Source organism: Chanodichthys erythropterus, chromosome 4 (assembly GCF_024489055.1).
Source record: "Chanodichthys erythropterus isolate Z2021 chromosome 4, ASM2448905v1, whole genome shotgun sequence".
Classification (NCBI taxonomy): Eukaryota; Metazoa; Chordata; class Actinopteri; order Cypriniformes; family Xenocyprididae; genus Chanodichthys; species Chanodichthys erythropterus.
Genome location: NC_090224.1, coordinates 20,254,241 through 20,278,519, shown reverse-complemented (window position 1 = coordinate 20,278,519; position 24,279 = coordinate 20,254,241). Strand labels below are relative to the sequence as shown.

The following is a 24,279-nucleotide window of genomic DNA, read 5'->3' as shown; positions in this document are numbered from 1 at the left end:
TTGCATTAAGATAATAAACTCTAATATTTATTTTTTTATATATTTTTTCATTTTTCTTTAGAATAAATTAAATGCAGAACAAAAAAATGCTACCAGGATGCATAAATATTTTACTTTTTTTGCATTATAGTAATGAGAATTTGTGGGTAAAATGTACTTAATTGCATTGTCACAATTAAAAAGAAATCTTGAATGAATGAATAATTCATTAATTAAAATAATTAACAGCCTGAAAATATGCTTTATTTTTTATGGAAAAAATGAAAAATTATATATATATATATATATATATATATATATATATATATATATATATATATATATATATATATATATATATATATATATATATATATATATATATATATATATATATATATATATAATTACTTAAGTAATATATATTGATTTTTGTGATGAAATCTAATATGTGGATATGTTCTTGACACATTTTGTAAGGTTTTGTAATATTAGTTTTGCTCCCCAGTGTTTGATTTACCTCAGATAGAAAGTTCATTTCTTTCCCAGCAACTGCTTGGGTAGTTATGACAGTCTTTTCCTCATTTGGCGGAATACCGTGGTCCAGCTGTCAGCAGGGTTCACAGACGTCTGTTTCAACCCCCTCAGCTGCTGAACACTACGAGAGACTGAGCGCATGAGTTAAAATTAGCTCTTAGTCAACACACAGCTTCACGGGTCAGGACATAAAGGACTTTGGGGTCTCTCCAGACAGTCTAAACTGTCTCTGTCTACCGTCTTTCCCTCATCCAGGACATTGAGAAAGCAAAAGAAGTGAGCTGGAGTGATACCAACAAGATCCCTTCTTATTGGTCATTCTCTATCTCTCTTTTCTCAGTCGTTCTGCTCGCTCAGACTTGGATAGAGGACAATACAGTTCTCACAGACCGCTAGTGCTAGGACAATCTCTGTAGGAGCAGAAGACAACGTAAAGGCAGGACCGCAAGAAGGAGCGTCTTTGTGATGGTTTATTCCAGGAACAGATGGACATTAAAGTGGACGTTTCTTTTGACACGCTTTTAAAGTCTTCACTGACTTTGACACAAAGTCATCTGTGAACTGATACCTGTAACTTGGGACCATATAAAAAGGTATGTTGTGCAATTTTTATCAGCAAAATATTTGTACTGGAAAAATTTTTACTATTTTATATATATATATATATATATATATATATATATATATATATATATATATATATATATATATATATATATATATATATATATATATATATATATATATATATATATATGTTTATTACAATTGTTGTTATCATTTTGGCCAACAAATCTGTATCTGTAAATCTATATATATTTACATATATTATTTTTGTGTTAAGATTTGTTTTTTACTATTTAAATTTAGCTGAAAAGCATATAATCAACAGGTTATTTTAGTGTCAACTTACCCTATATAGTGTGACAACATGCCCCGCTACATTTCTAAGCAGTCGAATTAATGAATTGGATAAAAAACCCTTCATATTTATGTTGAATAAGGGACTCGAGCTATATCTAGAGACTCGGCGTTAGGATCTTTTAACTTGTGCTAGTAAGAAACCACCTAACAAATAGATAAAGCCACCCAGAAGCCTTTAGCACCAGAAAAGCAATACCCACATGTGAGTCAATGACCTCTCACATCTTTTGCAGGAAGTTTTAGAATCTAGTTTTATTTGTGTTTGTGCATTTACGGTGACCATGTAACTGAGAGGTTTGTTCATCTCTGACTTCATTGTGAGTAAGGGCAGCTTTCAGGAAGCGCTTCATCAGATTGCACTTAGCGATTCCATTTCCTACTGAAGGAGTTCCTCTGACACGGGCCCAGGGGAGCCGACTGGCAACGTTACAGCGCTTTGAAGTCGTCAGTGACAGAGATGATGTCTTAAATCAGCCTGTGTGACTCAATATTCTCTCTGGACTTTAGGATCTGTCTAAACATTTCAGTCCACATGTGGGTGAGCAGAAGGAGAAGAGATGAAGTCCAGAATGCTTGTGTTTAGACTCAGTTTTGCAAATAATGTTGGAATCTGAGCATGCGAGTTGTCATAATGTGACAGCACCATGCAATAACATGGTACTTTGATGTATATACAATGGTACTGAATGATTTCTGTATTCATATACTATCAGTGCACTGAAACCAAAGATTTGAAACCAAATCTGTGATTTCTTTCGTGGCCACAGGAATGATCGGCCCAGTGTTTCCTTTGAATCATCGGCCGCAGTTAGGGTCTGAACTAATGACCTGACGCGCTGCGATAAGACGCGGTACATGACATCAGCGTTCTAATTCTGCACCGCCATGTGAGAAACAACAACAAGCTTCCACTGCTACTTTTGGTGCCTGTCGTCGTCATGGCAACAAAACAGAGGCTGTTTGTTTAGATGGTTAATTGACATGTGTTTAGTTTATTTTTAACAAAAAGCATGCAGGTTCTAAATGTCGTCATCGATGTTTATTGAGTTTACTAAAACATACACTTTGTATACAAGGTATTTGTGAAGGACTTTGGAGAACCATTTAAATACTGTGTACTTGTCTTTACTATGGTATTTATCAAAGAACTATGACTTTAGGACATGCGGCATGGTAAATACCATGGTATATGAAAGTATAATTTTCTACAATGGCATATGTTAAGGAACCTTGGTAATACTATAGTTTTGGACATTGGTAGTACCATGGTATGCTTTGAAGTATTATATAAATAATTGTATGGTACCATAACATTACCAAAGGTCACGGTAATACCATGGTATATGAATATGGTGATCATTGAGTACCACAGTATATATCGAACTACAATGGTATCGCTGTGTTGGGGCATGTACTATGGTATTCTTTGTATTTCCTATAAAAACAAAGTACTGTAAATACCATAGTATATGAGTATGATACATTACTGTTCAAAAGTTTGGGGTCAGTCTTTTTTTTTTTTTTTTAAGAAATTAAAACTTTTATTCAGTGAGGGCACGTTAAATGTGGGTAAAGTGATAGTAAAGACATTTGTTATGTTACAAAAGATTTCTATTGCAAATAAATGCTATTCATCAAAGAATGACACAAAAATCCACAAAAATATGAAGCAGGACGACTGTTTTTAACATTGATGATAATCAGAAATGTTTCTTGAGCAGCAAATCAGCATATTAGAATGATTTCTGAAGGATCATGTGACACTGAAGACTGGAGTAATGATGCTGAAAATTCAGAGGAATAAATTACATTTTAAAATGTTGTAATAATATTACGTATTTTACTGTATTTTTGATCGAATAAATGCAGCCTTGGTGAGCAGAAGAGACTTCTTTCAAAAACATTTAAAAAACAAAAACAAACCTCAAACCTTTGAACGGTACTGTAATCCTTCGGTATCTAAATCTATTTTCACAAGAAAATTTGGGTGTCCCCAAAATGTGTCTGTGAAGTTTCAACTCAAAATACCCACAGATCATTTATTATAGCTTGTCAAATTTGCCCCTATTTGGGTGTGAGCAAAAACACGCCGTTTTTGTGTGTGTCCCTTTAAATGCAAATGAGCTGCTGCTCCCCGCCCCCTTTCCAGAAGAGGGCGGAGCTTTAACAGCTCAACAACAACGAAGCTGGAGAATCTCACGCAGCCAAAATGACTAAAGTGTTCAGCCTTACATTGTTCAAACCGGAGTTGACACTGATGGAGAGACTCAGGAAGAAGTTACAACTTTTAGACGTTTCTGAATGGTCAGTGGATAAATTTATGTAGTTGCTGTGGAGTTGATTCAACTCATCCACTAGCATGTGCCGTCATGTTCATCTTTTGTGCAAATCCAGTGTTGAATTGACTTTTGTGAAGCAGTCCGGCGTAAAAGGACGGCATGACAACAACACTCTACTACAACAACTCTTCCTCTTCTCTAAAGCAGCCCAACATGGCCCCGCCCCCTTTGTTGTGTGTTCTCGGGGACGGGGTTTATGTAAATTTTAGGGTTAGTGATGTCACCAACCCGGAAAGAAGCTCGTTGTAGTCCCTACCAGCCGTTTGTTGTAGTCCTTAAACAGAGAATTCTCTAAAAGAAAATATCTCTCTTTGCATTGAACTTTGAGCGTCATAACTTTGCAGATGTTGTTTATGCTCAAACAGTAACATTACACACTAACTAAAGTTAAAAAAGTGAAATCATATTCAACCACCCCTTTAAAGTACCATTGTCTGATATCATCACTTTACTATGGTACTGGCACAGTTAGAGCAGTTAGTTGTAATTTAGCAGTCATATAGGAATCTGGTAGAATAAATCTGCAAAAGGCCCTATATAAAGACAGAAAGTGGGGCGTGTTTATTTTGAAAGGAGTTTTTAGTTGCGTATGAGCACTGAAATCGGCATGTGTAAAATTTCAACTCTTTACCTGTTAGTACTCAAGCTATACAGCCTCAGTCTTCACTCCTTCTGGAAGGGTGTGTGTCTCTAAAAGTGACACAGCCGTGGGACGCAGGATTAACATTATATCATTACAGCTAAAGCAGACTCTGTGGTGAGGTCATCTCTCTGCTGCAGCCCACACCTACTGTCAGAAAAAACACGGCAGCGAGCCAAAAGCATTACTGCAGACGCTGAGAGATCTGGGGTCGCTCATGGCTTGGAAAAACTCCTCCAAATGATCAAGCAGAACCCTTGGAAATCTTTTTTTCCTGATGGATTAGTTGTTACATACTACTAGTTACTAATTTGATGATTAGTTTATTCTTTAAGGTCACTTTGAAATTGACCATTCGTGTTTTTTAAGGATTATTGCAGTGTTTGTTATAAATAATGCATCTGTGCATATCATTATTTATTTTTTTTTTTAATTCATGTGCCTCATATTCTTTAGTAACTTCTCCCTCTTGCTGCAACCTGTCACTCACATGAGATCCACCAATAACAAACCACAACCATCCAATCAATTCCCCACGGACAAAATCAAGCCCCGCCCTACATTTGTTCTTGTTTGCAAAGCCGTTTCATTCGGATATACGTCACAATAGGGAAGAAAAGACTTGCATAACTTCAGCCTTTAATTAATCTCCCTAAGTAACATGAGATCATAATTGATGCTCTTCTTCACTTTATTAATACTTGTTCCTGATCTTATTGTGCACAATTATTTATTATTTTTTTCAGCAAAAAGAACAATAGAGTCATCTGTTAGTGTGATAAAATTACTCATGCTGTGATACAAGAGTTTAATCGCTTTAACTAATTTCCTCTGTTTTACTGTACAGTACGTGGGAAATGACATCATCTTCCTCCCATCAGAAAGGCATCTGTTCATCTGGTCGTTCGTCCACTGTGACCGACGATCGGAGCAGAACCATACGGCCGTAAGAAAACATGCTTATCAGTAACATGTACTCATCGATCACAGGCAGGCAGGACAAAAGCGAGCGCTGTGATATGAATGACTCCCAGAGCGTGTATGAAGCTAACGCTGAAGTCATTACACAACGAGTGTTTCTCATTCTGGGTCAGCAGATGTCTTTCTGAAGGAGGTGATTTTGAAGGAGCCGTTTGTTCGATGGAAAGAATGTTCCAGATAGCAGAGCTATTTCTGAGAAAAGGCTTGTCGTTGCATCGCTGCCGCAGCCTTTGGGTCATATCATGGGTCATTCTTACTGCCGTTTGTTTCTGAAACATTTTTATTATTATTATGTTGACTTGACAAGGTCTGTTTGTCTGTCTGTGTATCTATCTATCTGTCAATCTAACGTTCTGTCTATCGTTATATCATTCTATCTGTCGTTCTATCTAACGTTCATTCTTCTGTTTGTCTATCAATCATTCATTCTATGTATGTATGGATATATGATCCATCCATCCGTCCATCCATCATTCATTCGTTTTGTCATCTATCCATCCTTCATTCATTCTATGTATCCATCCATCCATCCATCAGTCATTCGTTCTGTGTCCATCCATCCATTCATTGATCATTCGTTCTGTCATCTATCTATCCATCCACCCATTCATCCATCGTTCATTTGTTCCATTCATCCATCCATCCATCCATCCATCCATCATTCATTCGTTCTATATATTTTTGTATGGATATATGATCCATCCATTGTTCATTCGTTCTATGTATAGATATATGATCCAATCATCCATCCATCCATCCATCCATTTTTCATTCATTCATTTGTTCTATTCATCCATCCATCATCCATCCATCCATCCATAGTTCATTCATTCTATGTATGTATGTATCCATCCATCCAGCGTTCATTCCATCCATCCATCCATCCATCCATCCATTGCTCATTCGTTCTTTGTATGGATATATTATCCATCCATCCATCGTTCATTCATTCATTTGTTCTATTCATCCATCCATCGTTCATTTGTTCCATCCATCCATTCGTTCATTTGTTCCATCCATCCTCCATCCATCCACTATTCATTCGTTCTATATACTTATGTATGGATATATGATCCATCCATTGTTCATTCGTTCATTTGTTCCATTCATCCATCCATCCATTCGTTCATTTGTTCCATCCATCCTCCATCCATCCACCATTCATTCGTTCTATATATTTATGTATGGATATATGATCCATCCATTGTTCAGTCGTTCTATGTATGGATATATGATCCAATCATCCATCCATCCATTTTTCATTCGTTCATTTGTTCTATTCATCCATCCATCGTTCATTCATTCCAACCATCCATCCATCGTTCATTCATTCATTTGTTCTATTCATCCATCCATTGTTCATTTGTTCCATCCATCCATCCATCCATCCATTGTTCATTTGTTCCATCCATCCATCCATCCATCCATTGTTCATTTGTTCCATCCATCCATCCATCCGTCCGTCCATCCATCCATCCATTACAGCTTTGCAAAATACCACTATTTAAAGTACTTATCATCATTACTAATCTAAAATAATTTCGACCTCATTACAATAAATATGGAATTACAGCCTGCATCTACCACAGAAAGTTATATATTCCACATCTCTCTAGAAAACTTGATTCTGATTGGTCAGTCGCTACATTCCACAATTATTGTATAAAGACAGGAGTTTTGTTCATCCTATCTGTGTTTGTTTTGCAATAATGACTGACTGACTGTATTTTACCTCTTACATGGTATGTGGAAAAATGTAAATTAGAGAGTCACAGAGGTGATACAGATGAGGAAAGAGGCAAGTTTCAGTACAGTAGCATGACCTTCATTTGAAGTACAGTATGAGAGTCCACTTGAACTCTCACCTGTAACGCGACTCCACATTTTCATCATGTACCATTTTAAACTTGGATAGTTTATGATTACTATTTTTATATGTACTCTACAACCTCCCTCTGTCCTCTATTTATTTCTGTCACACACTCTCTCTCCTTCATATTGGGTGACATCAGGTCACATTTATTAGATTAAGGCTGTAGACCTTCAGCAGAAGGCAGTAAATAGGTTTCATTTTTATTTGATCTTGACTTTGCATTCTGGCACAAAATATCTGGTGCGCTCTTGTGATATAGGTATTTTTAGAGGCTCACGCTACAGGATGGTACAGTAGGAAATGGCAGATGGTTGAGCTTGTGCCCTGATAGGAAGTGTTTTACCCGATGCACTGAAAATGTTGTAGTCTGTGTTGTATTTCTGATGAAAGAATGACTAAATCTGTTGGGAAGATTTACAGAGGAGAATGCTTTGGTTTTGGTGAAATTGCATTCTGCTCTGCTCATTTCAGTCTCAGATATTTACCATAAAATGCTCTATAGGAGCAATAAAAATGGATGAAAATTTGGCATACAGCAAATACAAATCCTACTCTTAACAAGTATTTTAATATAATTTTCCTGTTAAATTATCAAAAATCTCTTCTCTGATGATGTGCGAAGGCTGGGACAACCTGTCACTCACATGAGAACCACCAATAGCGAACAACAACCATCCAATCAATTCCCCATGGACAAAATCAAGCCCCGCCCTACATTTTTTCTTGTTCCAGAAGCCATTTCACTCGGATATACGTCAAAATAGGGAAGAAAAGACTGCCACAACTTCTGTTTTATGCCTACTTTAACTAGTATTTTAGTCTAATTTTCCAGTTATAATATCTAAAAAATCTTCAAAACATATTACATACAATATTAAAACTAGTTTCCAGAGAATGTATCTTTAATATAAGTTTATTTTGTTTTACTGCACTTGAAAGATTTTTTCACTTGTTTTAAGTATTAAAAAATCTGGCGTATTTAAGGTGAATTCTCTAAAATCAAATCTTAACGTACATGTATCTTGCTTTTAAGGATTTGTTTGGAGATATTTTAAGTGGAAAGCAAGTCAAAAAAAGACTCAATAGCAGTTTAAGGCTGTAAAATGAATGTGAATAGCAGCTCAGATCACTTTGAAACATTGCAGAGATCATTTCTAATCTCTAGAGGAGACACATCTAGAGTTTACTTTTTTCTTCAGGACAAACATCTGAAGCAGGACACTTCAGCAAGTCATTATTAATGAGCAAGTCAGCAAGATAATTAAAAATAAGATGTCTTGCATTTTTTTCTTTCATGTGGGTTAATAACTTTCCAGGGATTATCTCTGACATTTTTTGAAAATAAAGCAAATAAATCCCTTATATTAATAACGTAGCAGATAGAGAGCAGATACAATAGTTCTGTGTGCCTGATGTGTTAAATTAATGACCATATGATGAACTTAATTTTGGCATTCATATGATCAACACAAATGCAGCGCTTCAGTTTGTGCCAGACACATGCATCAATGTTAGAGTTTCTCTGTCCTTATTTAGTCACAATCCTCCAGCCATGAAACAAACTCTGACGTTTTCCTCGCGAACTGTCTGTGCGCGTGTTCAGGTCTGTCTCTCTGTGTAGTGGAAGATGCGTGAGAAGATATTTAGACAACTGTTACCACCTGCCTTTATGTTGTTTAACACTGGTAATATAGTTGAGGTTAGTATAGTGGTTGAAACCAAGAAGATCTGTAATACTTGGAGAAAACGATCTATTATCATTCCTGTGTATTTCAATGGCAGTAACACTAGTGCGTGACAGTGTTGTTATAGTTATCTAAGACTATTACAGATATGTTTGATAACTGAAATAAAATTAAATATAAGTATTAGATGAAAAATTTGCACTAAATGAAAATGAGAAATGTTGCTAGCATTTAGTTCGTTAAAATATTAAAGCTACTAACAGAAATAAAATAAAACTATTTATAAATATTTAATAAAACTAATAAAAAGCACATACTAAAAAGTAACTAAAATTAAAATTAAAACAAAACTAAAAATATTAAAAATAAAAGCTTATTAATTATATATATATTTATTTATATAAAGATTGTGAATAAGCTTTTATTTTTAATATTTTAGTTTAATATTTTATTTTTTTCAATAGACCTATCATTCTACAAAATATTATATGAATAAAATAAAAATAATCTTAATAATTTTAATATTACATATACATTAATATACATTCATTTAATAGTAAATAATTAAAACTACTAACAGAAAAAAACTATTTTTAAATATAAAAAAATAATAGTTAAAAATGATCTACCACAAAAAATAATAATAAAAAGAATTATATAAATAAAAATAATATAATATATATATATATATATATATATATATATATATATATATATATATATATATATATATATATATATATATATATATATAATATGTATTTATTTATATAATAATTCTTTTTTTTATTATTATTTTTTGTGGTAGATAATTTTTTCTTTATAAATTTTTTGCTTTTGAATTCATGAAAAAAGCATAACATATGTTTGTTTGGCATGAATCAGTTTTTGTGATCCCAGATTAGCCGTACTGTTATGCCAACAAAGAATGTGTCGGTGTTTGAGTGTGTGTCCGTGTGCATCGAGCTCCAACAGTATCCATTAGTAAATATAAACGAAGTGCCACCGATGTTCGTCCACCTCTGCTGAAAATACCCTGAGAATCTGAGGAATTAATTATCACTGGAACTGCGAGTAACCGGTGCTCATTCACTGCATTCAGGCATTTAAATTTCCCAGGGGACATGCATATAACAAAACTGATAGCTGAGAATTTAAACAGCCTTGATCCGATTGGTGGATGAAGTGTGTCTTTCTGGTGTCTCCTGTACACAAGTGTGACTCTATAAATACCACTCAATTTCAGCAAGGAGCAGCTGCGTGGAGCGCCCGGGGAGCTCTTCAGGAGCGAGGTGCATATTCTCAGTATAAATATAAGACAAACTCTCATTTATATCTCCCAGCTGCCTCCGTCTCCAATAATAACAGAGCTAAGGTCACCCCAAAACTCTCAGGCATAATCAAAGTTAAAAATACACCCGTCTCTCTTGAGTTGGAACTTTGAGGTTTGTGAAAAACTGCAATAGATTGAACTCTCATCTAAATTGCAGTTTGAGACAGTATCAGTCTGTCAACAGCTTCTGTTTTTGTATTCCTTCATAGAAGACATGATGTGTGTGTATACAACTGTTGTTATTGCTATTTTGGACAGTGATTGAGTCACGATCAAAATGAAAACACTCCCATGGCCACGACTGCGCAACGCTGCTATTAATAACACAAATTCTTACTGCAACAATTCATCTGCCAGGGTTTTCCCGTCTTTGGTTACTTGCTGGTTTCATCATATTCACTTCAAACTTACAAGAACCTGAGATTAACATATTCATTATTGATGTTTCTATTATTCAATATTGATGTTTTCATAGATTTTAGGTTGGTCCATCTGTCTTTTTTTTCTTTCTTTCATATCTATCATCCTGTCGTCCTACAAAATATTATGTATCATATTAATAGTTTTAATACTGCATATAATAAATATTTATGATTATATGTAATCATAAAAAAATAATAAAACATTAACAATATTTCATTAATAAATAACCTAATATAATTTAAAGGTGCTACAGAGGATGTTTTGTTTTATGAATTTTTTGCAATATTACTTGAAACTGTCTTTACTAACTGATAAAAGACTATTTATTAGGTGCACTGAAAGGAATAATATTAATATACATCATCTGTGCACGAGGTAGGGCCTTAAAAATATCAGCCAATCGTTTATGCGATCATCGCATAAATAATATGCAATTATATTTATATTTAAAAAAAAAAAAAAAAAATATATATATATATATATATATATATATATATATATATATATATATATATCATAAATATATTTGATATATTTTATATTTTATAGACAGATACAAATATTGTCAATTACATAAATAAAAATACGATATATACAAATATTGACAATTACTTAAATTCTATATATATTTAAGTAATTGTCAATATTTGTATCACACTATTTGTGTGTGTATATATATATATATATATATATATATATATATATATATATATATATATATATATATATATATATATATGATATTTTATATACAGACATACAAATATTGACAATTACTTAAAAATTATATATATATATATATAAATATATATAAGTAATTGTCAGTATTTGTATGTCTGTATATAAAATATCAAATACACACACACACACACACACACACACACACAGCAATAGTGTGATACAAATATTGACAATTACTTAAATATATATAGAATTTAAGTAATTGTCAATATTTGTATGTCTATAAAATATCAAATATATCAAATATATTTATGATTTTTATATATATATATATACTTATGTACTTATATACTTATATATATATAAAAGCTACTATACAGTATATGCAGAACAGTCAGAATAATTCTGACTTTGGTTATCAAATTTCATTATCTTATTCTTTGTATCTTTGGATGAAAAAGCTACATGAACATGTAGTTTGAAAAAGATTAGTTTAGATTAGATTAGTTCTCATAATGTTGCTCAAATGCTCATATGTGTGGCCTTATGACCTACTGCAGAACTCAACATAGTGAACATCTTGTTCTAATAATAAGCTTCATTAAATGCTGTGATGATCTGAGGTTCCACAGTATTTTTATCCAGATGCAGTTCTGATGGGAACATGGATCCTGACTGATGTGTGTGATTTGAGACACTATGAGGGCAGTGCTGGATCTGAGCGAGAGCCAGGCCAGATAGGTTGGGTGTGAGATCATACGGGAGGCAGCGTGTACACAGTTTATCAAAAATCCTGATATCATAGTTGAGCTCAGCAGTCATTACATCCCTCTCTCTCTCTCTCTCTCTCTCTCTCTCTCTCTCAGGGAAATCCCCCTCTTAAATCTGCACATGGGAACATGAGAAATGAGGCTGTTGCAGATTTGCTACAAGGGCAAACTACATAATTAAATATTAAGAGTTGGCTCAGAGCTTGAGACTGTAGACATTTGATATGAGAGTCATCTGTAGAAAATGGTCCTGTAGTCATCCTGTGTACATTGCTTTTTAAACCTTTACACCTTTTATGCAGCAAATTTTTATTTATTTACTTATTTTTTTGCATGGCAAAATTTCTGTAATGTTATGTTTAAATAACATAAGGCATTATCTAATTAAATATGCACTCCAGAACAGAAATCTGAACATTGGATAAAGTTCAAAATATGATATTATATTAGAGTTAAAGGCTTTTAAAAAGGGGCTTTTGCATGTATTTTAATCACTCAAAAAACAGCAAATAATGTCAACAGCCAGAAAGAAAAAAAAAATCAAGTAATCTAAATGATCTATAACAAACCCGTCTGTAAAAACCTTCAGAATATAGACAGGAATAAAACTGTAAAGTGGAGATTTCTGACTCAAACTCACAGCCTTTAAAGATATGTATTGTAATTGAAATCTACAGATGCAAATAGATAAAATGCAATAAAATAAATGCGTTATAAAAAAGCCCAAAATCTCAAAATTTACAAGTGCATTATAAAACTATGGTTTCGCCTGTAGTGGCTTGCCTAAATTACCATAAAACTTGGCAATTGCATTTTTTTTTTTTGTTTTTTTTTTGACACCATTGCAAGTATATCATGTTAATTCCATTATATACATTTTGAATGGTTCCAAAAAACCCGGAGCATCAGATAATGAAAGATATTAGCTGTTTTATTGTTGTATCTGTAGCTGATGTCCATCTATGTTTGCACATGCAGGTGAAGATGAGGTCCAGGACCAGCGATATGGAGGGGCCAGAGAACAGACCACTGAAGCCTCTCGCTAGAATACACAACATTGAGAAAGAGGGAAGCAAACAGGAGCTGATGAGAAAGAAAACCAAAGCTCAGGAGGAAAACGAGAGCAATGAGGAGAAGGTTGTTGTTTGTGGGACGTTGAAGAAGCCTCAGAAGTCTTGTGAGATGCAGCTGAGGAGAGCCAGACTGATGGACCTCTCCAAAGAAGACCTCGTCCATCTGCTGGGGATCATGGAGGGAGAAGTTCAGGTGAAATGTGACTGCGTGATGTCATGCGTTGTATGTTAAGCATAGTAAGTTCCTGCCAAAATACTGTTATTGCTACAGTAAAACCTACAGTGACCTGCTACACTGAAAAATCATCGGTGTAAGATTAACTTTGTTACAATTTTCACTCAGTTACAAAGAAATACCAAGTAACACATTGAATTAGAATGAGAATGAAGTAGAAAAAGCTGGAATATATTTTATTGTAAAATGTACTCCAACAATCTTTGTTTAATTTACGATTTTACTTGCATCACTGTCATTCACAAAAGAAATTAAATAGATTCTGAAGCTGTTTGAAGGAGATTCCAAATGAATATATGATGATTTAAAAGCACTAACAGTAAGTAAACTATAGTATTTTGACAGAAACTACTGTATAAGTACTATGGTAATGTTCTGTCAGCGTAATAATAGAGTATGCTCTGGTTGTGTACTTGCTCTTTTTTGGCAATTTCAAAAGTGGGGTCAGATATTTTTTGAAAGAAAGAAATTAATACTTTTGTTCTGTAATGATGCATTAAATTGATCAAAAGTAACACATTTATAACGATACAAAATCATTCATCGAAGAATCCTTGAAAAATGTTTCAGGGTTTCCACAAAAAATATGAAGCAGCACAACTGTTTTCAACATTGATAAAAATCAGAAATATTTCTTGAGCAGTAAATCATCATATTAGAATGATTTCTGAAGGATCATGTGACACTGAAGACTAGAGTAATGATGCTGAAAATTCAGCTTTGATCACAGGTATAAATTTCATAAGTATTTTAAAATAGAAAACAATAATTTTAAATGTTAATAATACAGTATTTCACAAAATAACTGTTTTTGTTTTTGTATTTTTGATCAAATAAATGCAACCTGGGTGAGTGTAAAAGACTTTTAAAAACATAAAATATCTTACCCAAACTTTTGAATGGTAGTGTTCAGAAAATGTGCATACTGCACACAGTGTACAAACTCTAGTATTTTAGTGCATACAGCCATTGACGTGGTTGTGTTGGTGTTCTGCTTTTGTGAAAGGATATAGCTCCCTCTTCTGGTGAACAGTGAGAATGTAGCCGTTTGCACTGACAAATGAAAAACTTTTGTTTTCTTAAAAAATTATTAAAAAATAATAATTTAAATCTTTTATCAAATTTTAATTTTTATTTTGACCAGTTCTTTTTTTTTTGTTATCATGTTTTTAAACAATTTAATCAGCAAATGAGAAATGCTTGGGTTATTTTAAAAAAGAAGGATACTTTATCCTAGGATTTTTTTTTTTGCACCAAATTATTTTTTGTTTGGAGTATTATGGAAATATGACAAACATCCAGTACCATGGTACATATCAAAGTATCATGGTACCACAGTAATGCAATGATTCTATTGTTTTAGGCCCGTGAAGACATCATCCACATGCTGCAGTCTGAGAGAACACGGCCCGAGGTTCTGGAGGCTCATTACGGATCTGCGGTTCCAGTCAAACCTCTTCAAGCTCTGCAGAGAGACAGTCTGATGACCAGCAGCAACATGATCAGAGACGATGTTTATGAGATACCTATGATAGAGGTGAGAAACACTGCTTTATTCAACTAGAAACCATTCAAACCTGAATTTTCAGTTTACATTTTATCAAAAGAACTTTGAATGCAACGCAAGTTGCTTTGAATAAAAGCATCTGGCAAATGCATTAAATTTAAATGTAAAAAGCAGTGCATATTATAACATGTTGTTGTGCCAGTGCAAGCAATTCATGATGATAATAATCGTTGTTTTTATAGCTGGACCGCTTGGAGGAGAAGCACCGGGACACGTACAGACGAATGTTAGAGCAGCTGCTGTTAGCTGAGAAGTGCCACCGTCGCACCGTCACAGAACTGGACAGTGAAAAGCGCAAACACGTTGACTTCATGAACAAAAGCGACGATTTCACCAACTTGCTGGAGCAGGAGAGAGAGAGGTGAGGAGACATCCTGTGCGAATGAATCAGAGATATCTGTCAACAGTAAAATGTGCTCATGAAGTGGAAAAAATGATAACCTAATGACAAAATTAAAAACGTCATAGTCTGCAGATCATAAAGTAGGCAAAAACTTCTCACCGTAGCCTCATTTGAAAGCAACTACAACCATGTGGCATCAAAGCTATGAATTGCACATGGTTGTATTGGTGACCACACTGTCCTAAATCACACAAAGGGCCTTATAGCGGCAAATTAAGGGGTGACGGCATCAAAAAGGCCCGCCGTTAGCGTGGTGTTCTTCTGAGAATGTGAAAAGGGCAGATTGAGGCCCTGCAGAGCTCCAGTCATTAGACCAGGAGCATCTGAGCTACATGTATATATGGAGATGAATAGACTCAAATGAACATAAATGACAATATGGGGAGCTCCACGGGTCAATGGCTTTTCTGGAAGCTTCCTAAAGAAATTAGCATATTAGAAATTAAGTACATATCCTCTCAAAATTCTCATTATGAATAATGTGGGGAAAAATTATATATTATGATATATTATTTAAATTGCAAAATTTATGCATCATGGTGGTGCATTTGGGGACTGACAACCACTTTTTTTCACCACTTAGTCAGTTTCTGGTGGATGCAATCAAGTGTTTTCCCACATTATTTTATCACTTTTCAGAAGTAAAATGAGTGTTTCATGGTGAACAAAGACACTGTTTAAGGATGTCAGCATCTTTGTTGATCATGAAACAACATTCCAATCAACAATTCAGATTTGAGGGACAAGTTTACAGTTTATGTCAAGTTTAGACTTACAACCAGAGTTAGGTGCTTCTACATCACTGTTATTCACCTGTTATGTCCCTCTGATTTTGTGGATGAGTTATGGGTAGGGTTAAGTTTAGGGGTATGGATGGGGTTATGACTACATTTTCAGACAGGAATGTTGTTCCGGGGTCAACAAAATATGTTGATCCAGGAACATGTCTTACTTGGCAAAATCACAGTGACCTTACAGACACACACACAAATATTTCATCAAATAACATAATTGCACCCAGTAAATATTAACATATTCTGGTATGTTGAACTACACTCTTGTTCAAAAGTTTGGGGTCATGGGGTCAGCGAATTTTCATGCACTCTTTTCTCAGCAAATGTTTTGTTTGAAAGAAATGTACACTTTTATTCAGCAAGGATGCATTAAATTGATCAAAAGTGACAGTAAAAACATTTATAATCTTACAAAAGATTTCTATTTAAAAAAAATGCTGTTCTTCTGTTCATCAAAGAATCATGAAAAAAAATTATTACAAAAATATGAAGCTGTTTTCAACATTGATAATAATGAGAAATATTTCTTGAGCATCAAATCATCATATCAGAACATTTTCTGAAAGATCATGTGACACTGAAGACTGGAGTAATGATGCTGAAAATTCAGCTTTGATCACAGGAATACATTACATTTTAACATATATTCAAATAGAAAACAGTTATTTTAAATTGTAATAATATTTCACAATTTTACTGTATTTTTTATCAAATAAATGCAGCCTTGGTGACCAATAATAAAAATAACACATCTTACCAATCCCAAATATTTTAACTCTAGTGCACATATAAATTATTTATTAAACAATATATTTATCAATGGAAAATCAGGTGACTCATAACTGCAAAATCCAAACAATTCCAGACAGAGACAATGAGATTGTTCATATTCTGATAAGACCCCTATAGTGGTCGACTACAGTCACGGTCCCCTGACTTCCTGTTTACAACCCTGAACTTGAGTAGCATGTGATATTTTGCTCAAAATTTCTTAAGGAAACCTATTAAATGTTTTGAAGCGAATGAAATTGAAATATGCTCCATTATCCCCAAATTTAAATTTATTTTAGATGCTAATTTACTGTAGAAAAGACTGCAAATATATCTTTAATTTCCTAATCTTTTGTTTTTCATTTGTCAATTGTACTGCTTTTTAAAACAGAACTCATCTGTGTGATGCACCATTGGAAAAAAAGTCTGTAAAAGTCTATAGAAACATTATTTCTTTGCTCTAGTTTATTGCATTGGCACCGTTCAGTCTCACTCCTTCCCTTCACTTATCACTCTCATCTCCAGCCCGTGTGTTTGCACATTCCTCCATAATTCTCTCATTTCAGAGATTCATAGCAGGTGAGGTCACTCCAGCACCACGCCACCTGGGACTGAACGCAGGGCGATGGCGGGGAATCCCGCCAGGAATATAAAACTGCTGTGCGTTGAGCTTCTAGAAGCATCCGCAATGCCCTTCCTCCTCAAATTACCTCTCTCTCTTTCACATGACATTTACACTTGCTGTTTTTCCTCTTGAAGTCCCACACTCAAAAAAAGACTGTAATCTGAAGAGGACAATTAGTTTTGTTCTTTGATTGGCATATAGGTCAGTGCAAGACCGATACCAATGATTTTACCATCAACAAGTTTGTTGTTTTCATGAAATCAAAACTGAACTGTTTCATATTCATTTATATAGGCACACCTCAAGACTCTGATATTCGTGTCTGTAAATATGGCCTTAGGTCCTCAGGAAATTTTTTCACCTGTTTTATCATTCGCCAGACAAAAATTATAAGTCTGATCACTTAAAAAGTAATAGCACATCATTTATGTCTGGAGTTACACATCAAAGTTTCAGACTTACTTTAGCTGCATTAGCAAACATCACCAATTAAAACTACATCTGGAAGTTTCATGTGCTCTTGATATTCGGGCTGTAATTTAAATCGCGAGCACATTTAAACTAGACGCCAGATGATGATGTCATTCTATCACCATTCACATGATTTATGATTTATAAGTCTCTGGCTGCACATGTTACAGTGGATCTGATGGTTTCTGAAGAATTTCCCAGCTGTCATCTTTAACCTCTGCCAATATCTGAGAAATGCCAACTATATCAGTAAACTTCCTGCAATAATGAAATGATTCAACCTTTTTTTCCAAATATTATTTGCTGAGCAGGGATCTTATCATTTTTACTTTTTATTCATTTACACTAACGGTCAAAAGTTGTTTTGTTTTGTATTTTTGAAAAAAAGTCTGACCTAGGCTGCATTTATTTGATCAAAAATACAGTAAAAACAGTAATATTGTGAAATATTATTACATTTTAAAAGAACTGTTTTCTATTTGAATGCAAAATGTAACTTATTCCTGTAATCAAAGCTGAATTTTCAGCATCATTACTCCAGTCTTTAGTGTCACATGATCCTTTTGAAATCATCAGTAAAATTTTAAATATATTCAAATAGAAAAGTTAGTCTAAATGATGACTGTTTTTACTGTATTTTTGATTACATAAAGCCTCTGTGAGCAAGAGTTTCTTTCAAAAACATAGCAAAAAATCTTATCTGTTGACTGATAGTGTATTATTTATTTATCATGGCATTTCTGAGTGACAGGGCTTCATCTGAACCAAGAGAGTGCGACATTGTTCTCTTACAAAACAAAACTTTTCCCTTGCATTGTTGTGTGTTCCCATGGGAACGCTTGGTTGCATGTGAGAAAAGAAGTAATTGGGTCATTTTATAGTTTATATGAAATGGAAAGGGAACCCTTGAAATGATACAAGGGGTTTAGTACATTGACCACGACTCTAATTGACTGTTTCCTAAAACAATATCCTGACTTCAGTCTCTGGGAAAAAGAATAATAGAAGAAAGCTGAGAAAAGAGTGCATGAAAAGCTCTCAGATGACTCCGCCTCCTTTGCCCAAACAAGGGCAGAACAGTTCTATGTTAGAGAGATGATATCACCAGCAAGTGGGGCAATGCCGTTTCACACAACATTCACCTTTCACTGCGCTCATGACATGGTTGGAATGTGATGGCTAATTCGGAGAACCGTTTAATGATGCTTTGAGCAGAATAACTAAAGCTGTGCACTTCAAAACAAGTTAGGCATGGACCCACCTGGACTCTCAGCTAGATGGTGAGTATGCAAACAGATTGAAGTGTATGCAAATAGGCTGACAGTATTCATTCATGAGTCTGTTGTTCGGATATGTTATAGTGTCTGACTGCTGTAAAATTGTCAATGAGGAAATGAGATCATTGAATTATGAAGGAAATATGCATTAAACTTATTTCGCAAAGGACATGCTCCTCTCGACAGGGAGACTCCCGCTGAGCTAGATCAGTGTAAACATTCACCAGCATCATGGACTTTTCTTCAAGTGCTCTTGTTGGCACAAATTCCACTGTTGTGATGTCCTAGTAGACATTTTGCCAGGCGGGAACATTTTCCCGTTGACGTGCCAAGCTGCCCGTGAGGATCCTGTGATCATGGAAGCATGAAATGTTCAATAACTACTGTCAGAGACAATCACTGAAGCATTCAGACACTGTTCCTTGTTCTTGCAACATGCTTGTCTTCTACTCCTGTTCTTTTCCTTCACAACTGTACAGCTCTTATGCCACAGTTATTCATTCACTTCCAATAAGGCAATATGATGAAAATCACAGAAACACTCACGTCGCTGGTGTGTACTGTTATACTGTGAAAAGATAATGTCATAATATGTAAACTAAATATATGTAATATATCATAATAATAAACTAAAAATGTTATATATGAAAATTCTGTATATTTACATTTTTTGTACATGTATATTTATTGTAATACATATTAATATTCCTCAGTAATGTTGTTTGAAATATGCACCTTAAAATATTTAAATATTTATACTATTTTTAAATTTCAATTGTGTGACTCTCTCTTTGTGGGATAAGATGGAATATGAAAGTTACTATGAATCTGACCTATATTTTAAATGAGAATTAATCTCTGTCTTTTTGTTTCCACCAGACTCAAGAGACTATTGGAGCAAGAGAAGGCATATCAGGCTCGTAAGGACAAGGATCACAGCAAACGTCTTGAGAAAGTTCAGGAGGAGCTTGTTAAGTTGAAATCATTTGCCCTGATGCTCGTGGATGAAAGGCAGCTTCACATTGAACAGATTGACCAGCAAAAACAGAAGGTCCAGGATTTCAGCAAGAAGCTACATGAAAAAGAGCAGCATTTGGAGATCATCAACAGCAAAGCTAAAGAAGACAGCCAGAGGATTCAGAGGCTAGAGCTGGACCTTGAACATAAGACCTCCAAATTTTCACAGGAACATGAGGAGATGGCCGCCAAGCTGGCCAAACAGGAGTCTGAAAGTCGACAGCTGCGTCTGAAGCTGGCCAGCCTGTCACGCAGGATTGAGGAATTGGAGGAGACCAATCATACACTGCAGAAGTCCGAGGAGGACCTTCAGGACCTGCGGGACAAAATAAGCAGAGGGGAGTGCGGGAATTCAAGCCTAATGGCCGAGCTGGAGAACCTTCGGAAGAGAGTTCTGGAAATGGAAGGAAAGGATGAGGAGATCACAAAAACGGAAGCACAGTGCAAGGAGCTAAAGAGGAGGCTTCAGGATGAGGAGAATCACAGTCGTGAGCTGAAACTAGAGGTTGAAAAACTGCAGAAGAGGATGGTGGACCTGGAGAAACTGGAGGGGGCTTTCAATGTGAGCAAATCTGAATGTGTTCAGCTTCACACCAACCTGGAGAAAGAAAGAACTTTGACAAAGAGCTTGGCGTGTGAGCTAGAAACGGTTAAAAACCATATCAAAGAACTTGAGTGCTCAGAATCCAGGCTGGAAAAGGCTGAGATGGGTTTAAAGGACGACTTGACTAAACTAAAGTCATTCACAGTGATCCTAATGGACGAGAGGAAGAACATGGCCGAACGAATCAAACAGGAAGAGCTGAAAAGTGAAGAAATGAACAAACTGTTTAAAGCTGAGCAATGCAAAGTCATGGAGGTCACGGAAAAGCTGATCGAGGAAAGTAAGAAGCTTCTTAAACTGAAGTCTGAAATGGAGATGAAAGTGTCCGCTCTTAACAAGGAAAAAGACAATCTGAAGTCTGAACTTGCAAGTGAAGAAGAGAAGCGAAAGGATCTCAGCGTAAAGGTGTGTCAGATGCAAAGTAAAATGGATGAGCAAGAGAAAGCTGAGTGGGAATCTACAAGAAAAAGAGCTATTGTTGACAAAGTTGGATATCCTGATGAGGACAACAAGGTTAAGGAGCTCACGATGGAGATTGAGAGACTCAGGAACCGTCTCAAACAGCTTGAGGTTGTGGAAGGCGATTTGTTGAAGACAGAGGACGAGTATGACATGCTTGAGAAGAAGTTCAGAACCGAACAAGACAAAGCCAACGCTCTTTTCCAGCTCCTGGAGGAAATGAAGACGCAGATCACCAAGAACAAAGCCATAGAAAAAGGAGAGTTGGTAAGCCAAGAAGCTGAGCTAAGACTACGCTGCAAAATAGAGGAGGCCAAAACAAGAGATCTTCAGGCCGATGTACAAGCTCTAAAGGAGAAGATTCATGAGCTCATGAACAAGGAGGATCAGCTATCTCAGCTTCAGGTAGACTACACAGTTCTCCAGCAGAGGTTCATTGAAGAGGAGGATAAAAAGAAAAACATGAGTCAAGAAGTTCTCAAACTAACCAAAGAGTTGGAAGCAACTAAGCGTTACAGCCGTGCCCTTAGACCTAGCATGAACGGAAGGAGGATTGTGGACGTTCCTCTTGCTTCTACTGCAGTGCAGACTGACGCAGACATGAATGAACACATCGAAGATGAGACTCCAGCTGTGTTCATACAAAAGTCTGTTCAAGAGGAAAATCACATCATGAGTAATCTGAGGCAGAAAGGTCTCAAGAAACCGACTGTGTTGGACCGTTACCCACCAGCAGCTGCAGAGATGGCAATGAGGAAGTCTTGGAACCCTTGGATGAAGAAGAAAGAAGCCGTTACTATCACTCAGGATTTTCCATCAACCCAGCAGGTCAATGGAACAACATCATCACCATCACCAGAACTAACCATTCCTCGGAAATCCGGTCAACCCCTCCATATTAAGGTGACTCCTGACCATCAGAGCAGCACTGCAACATTGGAGATCACCAGTCCACGTGCTGAGGACTTCTTCTCAAGTACCACAATCATCCCGACTCTTGGGCTCCAGAAACCACGGATAACAATCGTTCCTACTTCTATGTTGCCCAAGTCCAAGGTCAACGGAGGGCCACCTGAAAGAACAAAGTCTCCAGTCACTATAACAGCCATCTCCAGAGCTAAGTCTCCAGAGAAAGGTAAAGGCTCCTTCTCGGAGCATCCTATTTCTCCTCTGTCCATCATAACCGTTAGTGCAACTCCAGTCTCTCAGGCATCCATCTCCCCAGAACCCCATGAGATGACCATGGGCAGAGCTGTGTTCAAGTTGACCCCTGAAAAGCAGACGGTTCCAACACCCATCCGCAAATACAACTCCAATATTATAACCACGGAGGACAATAAAATCCATATTCACCTCGGGTCACCTGGGTTCAAAAAACCTCAGGATGACAGAAGCGGCACAGTGACGGTTTGGCCTAATGGAATGAGTTCAGAGAGCAAGGAGATGTCAACAGGGACGGTTCTGCGCTCTCCCAGACAGACGTCCGCTAATGTCGGGAACATGATCCAAGGCAAGGTGACAAGCAGCATCACAATAACCCCCATCACCTCGGCCCCAACCAGGTCTACTCAATCTGTGGTGAGTACCAGATTTATTACATTGTCCCTCTGTTTGGGTTTTAGATGATGCGGAACGAAAAGTGAGTGTGCATATATGTCAACAAATGACAGGTATAGTCATTTAACAATTAATATTCTGTGATTTTGTGTCTCTAAAAACAAAATGATCATATTTAATCTTCTATATTTCAGTTGCTTCTGAAATGTTTCAAAATGATATCAGGGGGTGTCTGCTCCCTAGATAACTCTCTTTCAAGGTATAGATAAATCAAAACCGTTCTCCTCATCCATTATCGCTAACCAACACTGGAATGTACTGATATGTTTGTCACCAAAAAAAGCTTGTCAAGAAAATCCTTTAAATAGTGACACCAACTGACCTATCCCTTCATGTTTAACCTATAATAAAACTGAATTCTGTGTGAGCAGAACTAGGCTAACCTTCCTATCCTTGCCTAGGAAAACCTACTAAATCAAGCACCAATTGTAATGAAAAGTTGTTTGCAGGGGTGTGACGAGACACTTAGCTCAAGAAACGAGACGACACAGGGAGAACAAGAGGAGGCAAGATTTTTGCACAGTATTTTTAAGAAATCCTCAATGCCGAAATTCATGACTGTGTATAAGGAGCGGCGCTGATGTACGGAAGAGGATTAGGGCCAAGCAATAATGAAAAAATAAAACCATCTCGAGATTAAAGTTAAATTCGAGAGTTGTTAAATTTAATGAGAATAAACTCATTAAATTACAAGAAAAAAGTCGTTAAATTATGAGAACAAATTCGTAATTTAATGAATTTGTTCTCCTAATTTAACTACTTTTTTCCTAATAATTTATTGTGTATTCTCAACATTTTATCTCGACTTTTTTCTTGAAATTTAACGTCCTTTTTCTCATAATTTAACGAATTTGTTCTCATAACTTAACAACTTTTTTCTCGTAATATAATGACTTTATTCTCGTAATTTAACGAGTTCATTCTCAACATTTTCGACTTTTTTCTTGAAATTTAATTTAATTTAACTTTAATCTCGAGATGGTTTTATTTTTTTATTATTGCTTGGCCCTAATCCTCTTCCGTACTGATGAGCACGCATTCTACAAGATAAGACATTTATCAGATGCTTAGGCTCTGTTGCGTAACAAATCCCCCGCCATGGTCTTGTCAGTCATCTCGCCTTACTCTTGTCACATGGTCAGTGAACTCTGATTCATGCACTGTGTGCGACTCTGCAGCTCATGCTGGATGAGCAGGGCAG

At 35.6% G+C, this 24,279-nt stretch overlaps 1 protein-coding gene across 8 annotated transcripts in view; it reads left to right on the top strand.

Moving 5' to 3' along the window:
* The first annotated feature begins 689 nt into the window (after positions 1-689).
* Positions 690-24,279, top strand: part of filip1b (filamin A interacting protein 1b) — a 32,462-nt gene continuing 8,872 nt past the window's right edge. For 2 of the 8 annotated variants that reach the window (XM_067384443.1, XM_067384441.1), the window contains exons 1-7: positions 690-1,109; positions 13,144-13,431; positions 14,837-15,010; positions 15,223-15,401; positions 20,261-23,039; positions 23,213-23,277; positions 23,528-23,584. In XM_067384443.1, coding sequence (XP_067240544.1) covers positions 13,150-13,431; positions 14,837-15,010; positions 15,223-15,401; positions 20,261-23,039; positions 23,213-23,277; positions 23,528-23,584 — 3,536 coding nt within the window. In that variant the 5' untranslated portion in view covers positions 690-1,109; positions 13,144-13,149. Of the gene's footprint in view, positions 1,110-5,266; positions 5,366-13,143; positions 13,432-14,836; positions 15,011-15,222; positions 15,402-20,260; positions 23,040-23,212; positions 23,278-23,527; positions 23,585-24,279 lie in introns of all 8 variants that reach the window. The other 6 variants (XM_067384447.1, XM_067384448.1, XM_067384449.1 and 3 more) reach the window with 4 other exon arrangements.